This window comes from Stegodyphus dumicola, chromosome 6, assembly GCF_044657685.1.
Source record: "Stegodyphus dumicola isolate Sdum_Otavi_A_Nest chromosome 6, ASM4465768v1".
In the NCBI taxonomy this organism is placed as follows: domain Eukaryota; kingdom Metazoa; phylum Arthropoda; class Arachnida; order Araneae; family Eresidae; genus Stegodyphus; species Stegodyphus dumicola.
Genome location: NC_140773.1, coordinates 75,914,882 through 75,924,443, shown reverse-complemented (window position 1 = coordinate 75,924,443; position 9,562 = coordinate 75,914,882). Strand labels below are relative to the sequence as shown.

At 36.8% G+C, this 9,562-nt stretch overlaps 1 protein-coding gene across 1 annotated transcript; it reads left to right on the top strand.

The window, feature by feature from the left end:
• Positions 1-5,418: 5,418 nt before the first annotated feature.
• Positions 5,419-6,180, top strand: LOC146996784 (uncharacterized). Its single transcript, XM_085817899.1, is given in 1 exon segment — positions 5,419-6,180. A coding segment is annotated over 1 exon segment (762 nt).
• Positions 6,181-9,562: the final 3,382 nt, after the last annotated feature.

Here is a 9,562-nt window from a genome sequence, read left to right as displayed (position 1 = left end):
TTCATAATGCTTCTTCCTAGGCTCATACCGGCCTGAGCGGCCAAATCTGTAGAATCGGTACTTACTGTCTAGGAATATGATGTTCGTAAACTTACTTCCGATGTGGCTGTCTAGGGGCTAATAAACTAGTCCAATTTACAAATAACTTGAATATTTAATGAAACATGAATAGTTGCTACAAACTACAAAGTAATTACATACGTAGAAGGAAATAGATGAGATTATTTACACACGAAGAGAAGGAATCGCATTTTACAAGCAAACATCTTTGAATCGCGTCATCGTCCTAATGGCAGAATCGTCTGCCTTCGTCATCAAAAAAGTAAAAGATTTACTCTCACAGCTTGTCGCGTCATCCGATTATAATGAACGATGCCAACCCACATTATTGCTCCAAGAATCGGCAAATTTCCAATAGAAATTTATTTGTTTATTTAAACGCGGCAAAGAACATGAGGTCTGTCCCAATGAAAAGAATTCCATGAAATTACATTTTCTCTTAAAATCAGTTTTTCTTCCCCGGAATGTTAGCAAAGATTTCACTTACATGAATCAATGTTTTATGATATGAAAATTTCCAAATTATCAGTGAAATTTTTAAATTCCCTTCTTAATTTTTTTTAAGCTTTTTAAATGCGATTGCAGAAATTAATGTCTTTTCATTGACTATTTCTGCAAGTGATACATTAAAGAGAAATTAGATATGATTAAGTTAGATAATTAAACTAGACACAATTAGAGGTTTAGATGTAATTTTGAAATTTCTAATCTCTACATATAATAAAATAAAGTGTCTGTCTGTGTGTGTGCGTGTGTGTGTGTGTCTTTCGTTCGCGCTGCGCGTAAGCTAATAGACCCACGGCTACGAAATTTGGTACATAGGTGCATCTAGACAAGAGCCAGTGCACCTCGAAGCGATTTTTTCAAAATTCGAATTCGAATTTTTTTTTATTTTATGTTTTGTGACAAAATCGCGTCATTTTCAGACATAATGGGCTATAGGAAAGCGAGATTTTAGTCTACGCACTCCATTTTCACATCGTCATGAAACGTAGGCACTTAGCTCTTTTACGAACTTAAAATAAATTTTGTGTTTCAATAAATCGATTAAATACGAATTTATTTAACAAAGTGAGCTTAACACCTTTTCAATGGGATTTTTTCTAAAAAAGTTTATGTTTAAAAATGTACATTTTATTTTTCTTTGATTTTCGGGCACGTTAAACTTTCATCCTTGCGACTGCTTGTACAAAAAGAATTTTGGAAAAATGATAATATTTTGCATTTTTAAGAGATTTTTTAAATGAAGCTTCCGAGTACACTTCTCACATCTTACATCTTTACAAATGCGATTTTTTTTATTATTTATTTATTTATTTATTTTTATTAAAAAAACACAACAAGTTCCCCATGTACCACATAGTATCACATGGGGATTAGAGAAGTAAGTATGAAACACAATACAAAATAAACAGAAGAGAAAACTGAAATAAAATTAAGGATGATTACAAAGTTTTACAATGAATTGACAAAAAGTGTCATAAGCACCTCTCTCGGAAATAAATTGGTAAAACTCTGGAGGAGAGTTAATATTAAAATTTTCCAGTCCCAGTTTCAAGACTTTTCTTTCACTCTCATATTTAGGACACAGAAGAAGCACATTCTCCTCGCCGCCGAGGCCACACTCACATACAGACTCAGGACTCAATTTAAATCTGTTCAAATAACTTTTAAAATTCCCATGTCCAGTAAGAAACTGGGTTAATTTGTAATTTGTGAAGAAATGATGACATGACAATCTCATTTTAATAGAAGGGAAAAATCTCCTAGTTAGACTCCCTTTATTTGAATTAATGAATTCGTGATTCCACGACTCCACAATGCTTTCATACATGACCTTCTTATAAAAGGAATTAGGGATATTGACAAAAGTGTCAATTTCCCGCTTAGTCGCAGTCTTAGCAAGGAAATCGGCTCGTTCGTTTCCAACAACACCTGTATGACCACGAACAAATGAAAATGAAACCGAAATATTTTTATCCTTTAGATTTTTCAGTTCTTTTTGAATCTCGATAATGGTATTATTAGAAGAAGAAATGCATTTTAAGATCTCCAAGGATGAAAGGGAATCTGTACAAATGAGATAGTCTGAAACTGCACTGTTTTGTTTAGAGATCCATTTGACGGCGAAGTTTAAGCACAAAAGTTCAGCTATGAAAACGGTACATTCATCTCTGATTCTAAATTGAAAGTTCCCAAATTCAAGACCATTTTTGAAGACAACAAATGCGATACCAACCTTGCCATCAATTTTGCTGCCATCAGTATAGCAAGTTACAGGCGAATCATCTACGATTTTATTGCTAAACTGAATAAAATTAACAGCATTTCTTTCTGAAGGATGAGGGAGATCAGATAGAGGTAAAATACAATCATACTGAGAGACAGTAGAAGCAGAAATATTTTCCTTATAAGCAATAGAATGAAGAATGGCAATGTCAATTGGAGGAAAGCCAGAAATTGCATAAACAGACTCATAGCTTACGGTACGATATCCACATATGACCCGCAGAAGTATCCGTCTTTGAACACGTCGTAAATATCTATAATTTATCTTCTTCTTGAGCGATATACCCCAGACTCTAGAGCCATACATAATGAAGGGTAGAATTCCTTGTTTGTAAATGAGCGAATGAACGCTGTAATTAATACCGTATGTGTTGCGTGCAATACGACTTAATACACGCTGTAATTTATCACATTTCTCTGATACATAAGTTAAGTGTTGTTTCCAAGAAAATTTACAGTCAAGAAAAACCCCAAGATATTTCATTTGCTTTACCACAGTCAAAGAGGTGCCATCGAGAGATAACTGAAATGCATCATAACAGATGTTTCGCTTTTCAATAATCATAACCCTGGTTTTATCAGGATTAAAATCTAATTTAAAACCTTTTGACCAATTTGAGGCGAAATTTAAAGTCTCTTGTGCCTGTAAAAAAGTACCAGAAAGTCCCTACTCTGGAAGCAAAACAAAACATCATCCGCAAAGGCTATAGTATCACAACAAGCAAGATTTTCCAGTTTTAATAGGAGATCATTAATAATAATATTCCAAAACGTAGGTCCTGAAACAGAGCCCTGAGGGCAACCCCTTTCAAGGTGACGGATTGCAGAAGCCGAGCCCAGTTGCAGTTTAGCCGCCCGATCATTTAAAAAATCAGCAGCAAGTGAAAAAATATTCATTGGAAGTTCCACTTTTTTGAGAAGATTGAGAATACAAGGCCACCACGCATAGTCGAAGGCGCCCTTAATATCCAAAAAGACCAAAATAGTGTGCAAGTTTTTCTTTTTTCCTCTCTGAACAATTTCATTTAAGCGTAAAAGAGCGTCTTCAGAACTTTTTTGAGGTGTAAAACCATACTGATTACCAGAAAGAAGATCTCCATGGCGGAGATACCAGCAAATTCTGTTAATAAAAAGTTTTTCCAAGCACTTACCTTAAAACAGGAAGTAAGCTTATACATATAAGGTTATCTAGGTGAGGAATCCTAGACTCATTTCCTTTAGGAATAAGAATTACTTGAGCATGTTTCCAAATACGTGGGAAAATGCCAACATTTAGGCAAACGTTAAAAAGTTTATGGAGAAATTTAGGAAACATTAAATGAAACTGTTTAATAATCTCATTCGAAATAGAGTCAGGACCAGGTGATTTATTTGGTTCCAGCATAGAAATAACTGTATTAACTTCATCACAAGAAAACATAGGATCTACAAAAGAAAAATAAGCAGTACGCGCAGCTTGACGGTATTCCTTATGCAAATCATCATCATTTTCCTCTAGATCCGAGCGGAAAGATTTCTGAAGCACAGCAGTAATTGTCTCTTCTAAAGAGTTGGTTGTCTCTCCAGTGGAAAGACAAATACCAATTATTTCAATTTTTTTCATGAAATCTCTTTTAACTCCATACGTGTAAATCTTTTTCCATACACTGTGAACATCAATGGTCGAAAGAAATGTTTTCCAAGACTGAGATTTAGCATCGGCAAGCTTTAGATTGTAAACTTTTCTATATTCAAGATATATACTTTTATAAAGTTCTCTAAGAGGCGGATTATTACAGCGCTGAAATCTACTCCTAGAGGCATTAAGCCTCTTTCTCATACAAAAAATTTCGGCAGACCACCAAGGAACATTGTGCTTACCATAATTCCTAACAGGTATGGAAATTTGAGATGCCTGTAGAAGAACAAAACTAAAATTCTCAACAAGAGTATTTAGGCGAGAACCGTCAGTACAGTCGTTAAGAATATCAATGAAACGGGTGATGCGAGAAGAACAAAATTTTCGAAAACGATCCCAATTTGCTTTCCCTGTATTGAAGATTTTAAAAGGAACATTTGAGGTGTTTCGTAAGAACGTAGAGAGACAAAATTCAAATTCAATCATCATGTGATCAGAAAAGGATTCTTTTTCAGACAGCCGCCAACTCGAAACATCCTGGAGAAGATCTGAACCAATAACAGTAACATCAATATAACTAGAACCTTGAGTTGCCTGAAACGTAGGTCCATAATCTTCATTAATAACAAATAGGTTGTTGGCAGAAGTAAATTCACTCAGTTTATCTCCACGAGAGTCTGAATAGGGACTAAACCATAATTCAGATTTGCCGTTAGAGTCCATACACCAAATCAGTCGATTAAGATTTCTGGACAAAAAGACTTGACTAATTTTATGAAGATCTAAGTCAATGTTTCTTCAGGGTTCAAAATAGTATGAAAAAAGAGTGAGCACAGTTGAGCCAACAGTAATATCCAAGGTGACCATATTATAATCCGTATTTTTATAATCAAGAAATGTTGATAAATCACGTGATCGAATGATGATTGCCGCCTTTACATTGTCATAATTAGGATCACAATAAAGTCTATAAGTGCCAGGATATCCTGGAAAAACATTCTTGTAATAATGAGGTTCCTGAACCAAAGCACAGTCAATATCATCAGCTTCCATATTTAAAATTAGCTGTTGTGTCGCAGATTTGGATTTATGAAGATTTAACTGCACACACTTTAGAACACGTCTAGCCAATCTAGCCATAATCAATTCGAGATTGAATGTTCTGTGGTGTTGCCATGGAAACACCGTACGAAGTTTTGTGAGTTCTGCGCATGCCCGCCTCGGATGAGCGGCAGATGGTAAGGAGAGAGCGGTGTGTATGGAGCGGGAATTTCCCTTCTCATCGGAATGTTATTATTGATGTGTAAAATAAAGATTATATATTTTATACTTGTGTCTTGCCTCACCATGGAACTCCTACATTGGTGACTGACGTTGGACAACGCACGTGTTGATCGTTTCTTGAAATCTGGACAAAATACGAAAACGAAACTATCCAAACATCATAAACAATGGATGAAATATCTGCAGTGAAAATACCTCCTTTCATTCCTTCTGATCCATCTCTTTGGTTCACGATGGTGGAATCTACTTTTGAATTAGCGGTTCCAAAGGCTATAACAGAATCCAGAACCAAGTATAACCACTGTGTGGCGCATTTACCTCCTGACATCGCTATGACCGTGAGGGATATCATCATTTCTCCTGACAACACGGATCCATATGGGAAACTGAAAAATGAAGTCATTTCTCGCTGTGGTGAAAGCAAATCGCAGGAAATACGTCGCTTACCTGCCGGTGAGCAACTAGGGGATCGAAAGCCGTCTGAACTCTTACGCGTTATGCAGCGGCGTGCAGAAAATCATAACGTGACGGATACTTTTGTTTTGGAATTATTTCTGCAGCAACTACCTACACATGTGCAATCTATTTTAGCATCGATCACCCCTCTAACCACACAAAAGGCTGCTGAAATAGCAGATAAAATAATGGAAGTGTCATCTGCTCAGGTAAGCGTAGTTTCTGATTCTTGTGCATCATCTAGTGTTACACCGAACTCTGAACTCCTTAAAGAGATAAAATCGCTTCGCAAGGAAGTTGCATTTCTACGACGTTCAAGAAGTCAGTCTCGTAATCGTAATTTTCGGCATGCAATCAAATCGTGAGAAATCTGAAAAAAGTGATCTATGTTGGTACACCAAAAATTTGCTTCTAGAGCAAAAAAGTGTACCCCACCCTGCAATTTTCAGGGAAATTTCCAGGGCAAGGAGTAGCGGTGACATACGCCTCGCCTTCTAGTTCTCGTCGCCTATTTGTTCGTGATCGCAAAACCAATATTAATTTTTTAATTGATACCGGTAGTGATTGCTCCTTAATTCCAGCCTCAAGATCTGATAAACTGACTACTCCTATTCAAACTTTTCTGACTGCAAATGGTACTCAGATAAATGTATATAAACAAAAGTTATTATCTTTAGATTTAGGTTTAAGAAAACGGTTTGTTTATCCTTTTTATGTATGCAATGTTCAAACTGCTATAATTGGTGCAGATTTCTTACATTATTTTAACCTACAACCAGATCTTAGAAATCGTCGCTTAAACGATACTTGCACCAATACTTTATATGTTGCTAGTATATATTCAGTGAAATCTGTAATTTGTAGTGATCATTATGCTAAGTTGTTAAATGAATTTCCTCGTATTGTTCAAGCTCCCTGTGCAAACCAAATTGTCAAACATTCAGTTCAGCATCATATTGAAAGGCATTTTTGGCCCTCCCGTTTTTGCCAAACTATGTCGACTTGCACCCGATCGTTTGAAAATTGCAAAAATGGAATTTCAACATCTGTTAGATTTAGGCCACATTCGCCCATCCAACAGCAATTATGCTTCGCCCTTGCATATGGTTCCTAAAAAAGATATGAATGATTGGCGTCCTGTCGGTGATTTTAGGACCCTTAATGCTCAGACTAAAAAGGAGAAATATCCAATCCCTAGTATTATTGATTTCACAAGTGAACTCCATGGGTGCAACATATTCTCCCATGTAGATTTAGTCAAAGCATTTCATCAAATTCCGATTGCTCCCGAGAATGTCCATAAAACTGCTATCTGCACACCATTTGGACTTTTCGAGAGTACTCAGATGCAATTTGGTTTGTGCAATGCATCAAGTACTTTTCAAAGGTTTATCGATGAAGTGACGAGAGGTTTAACCGGTGTATATGCATTTATTGATGATATTTTGATTGCCTCTAAAAGCCACAAAGAGCATATTAACAATCTACGAGCTCTCTTTCAAAGGTTAGATCATTATGGTTTAGCAATCAAACCCTCAAAGTGTACATTTGGAGTTCCTACCTTAGATTTCTTAGGATATAAAGTCTCTAAAGAAGGTATTTCTCCCATTCCAGATCGAGTTGATGCCATTTCTAAATTTCCTAAACCAACAAGCTTAACACAGCTTCGCAGATTTCTTGGCCTATTCAGTTTTTATCGCAGATTTGTGCCACATGCAGCGCACATTTTGTCCCCTTTAATTAAGCTTCTCGAAGGTCTTTCTAACAAAAAGAAATCATTCCGTCTAACTAAGAAGACTGAAAATCCTCTTCCGTGGTCTGAGGACGCCGAAAAGGCATTTTTAGCAGCTAAAGAAGCTCTTACACAAGCTACCCTCTTAAGACATCCAATTCCTGGTGCTCAACTCAGTCTTTGGACCGATGCATCTGATGTTGCTATTGGCAGTTCTCTCATGCAACTCCAAAATGGTTAATGGGAGCCAATAGCATTCCTTTCTTTAAAACTGAATAACAGTCAACGGAAATGGTCTACATATGACCGCGAACTTCTGGCAATATATAATTCTATCAGGAAATTTCGGCACATGTTGGAAGGTCGCAACTTCATCATATTTACCGACCCAAAACCACTAACATTCGCTTTCAGACAAAAAGCAGAAAAGTGCTCTCCTCGACAATTGAGACACCTTGACTATATCTCTCAGTTTTCTACATATATACAATATGTTAAAGGTAGGGAAAATGTTATTGCTGACACATTCTCCCGAATAGAAGTAGATTCTGTTTCTCGCTCACCTATTCTGGATTTCAAACAGTTAGCCTCAGCACAACTTACAGACCATGGACTACAACAATTACTAACTTCTAAATCTTCTTCTTTGAAGCTCTCCAAACAGTAATTTCCGCTTGAAGATATTTATCTCTATTGTGACTTCACAACCAATGTCCCTCGTCCTTTCATTCCCTTTTCATTTAGACCTAGCATCTTCCAAAGTATTCACAACCTTTCGCATCCAGGTATATCTGTCACTTCAAAATTGATCCGCAGACGTTACATTTGGCCTAACATGCACACTTTTATCAAAAATTCTGTGAACGCTTGTGAGAAATGTCAACGTTCCAAGATAAACAAGCATACAAAATCACCCATTTCGACATTTTTACTTCCTGATGCCAGATTTTCTCATATTCACATAGATTTTATTGGCCCATTACCAATTTCTGAAGGTTAACAGTATTGCTTGACCATAATCGATCGTTTCATCGTAATCGATCGTAACAGTATTGCTTGACCATAATCGATCGTTTCACGCGATGGCCGGAAGAACTTCCTACATCTGATATGTCGGCTGAAACAACTTGTAAAGCTCTCATTAGTGGATGGATAGCTCGTTTTGGATGCCCTTCCACTATCACTACTGACCAGTGTCGGAACTTTAAATCGCATCTTTTCAGGGAGTTCACGAACCTGCTGGGCACTCATCGTATTCGTACCACTGCCTATAGACCTCAATCAAATGGAATCATTGAACGTTTTCATCGCCAACTGAAAAACAGCATAAAATCGCAAGAGAATCCTCGCTGGACAGAATCGTTACCTCTTATACTTTTGGGTATTAGATCTTCCGTCAAAGACGACATCCAAGCAACTTGTTCTGAGTTAGTCTATGGTACTACCTTAAGACTGCCTTCGGACATTTTGTGCTCAGATTAGCTTTCTCCGCCATCCCCGACATCAACATATGTAAATCGTTTACGATCTATCATGCAATCTCTGATTCCCATCGCAACATCAAAACACTGTTCAGAGCCTATTCACATTCATCCATCTTTAAAATCGTGCTCTCATGTTTATTTGAAAATTGACTCAGTCAAGCCTCCTCTTCAACAACCATACTCAGGTCCTCATCCAGTCATTGAGCGATGTGATAAAACCTTTATCATCTCCGTGCACGGTAAAAATCAAACTGTTTCAATTGATCGACTCAAACCTGCATTTTTCATTAGTGATAAAACCTTTGTCCTTAACACTAAACCTTCCAATAAGACAGACACACTGAAACCTACCATGTCACATGTTCCTAAAACTGTCACAAAATCTGGACGACATGTCAATTTCTCTCAACATCTGTCTACCACCTACTATATATAATCAGTATTTTATTATGTAGTTTAATTTATTATGTGTTTTATGTTGTACCTTTTACCTTCAACATTATCATTGTATAATATAAATGCTGTATCATTTTTTTTTTTGTGTGTGTATCGTTCGGTCTCCTTCACTGGGGGATATTCTGTGGTGTTGCCATGGAAACACCGTACGAAGTTTTGTGAGTTCTGCGCATGCCCGCCTCG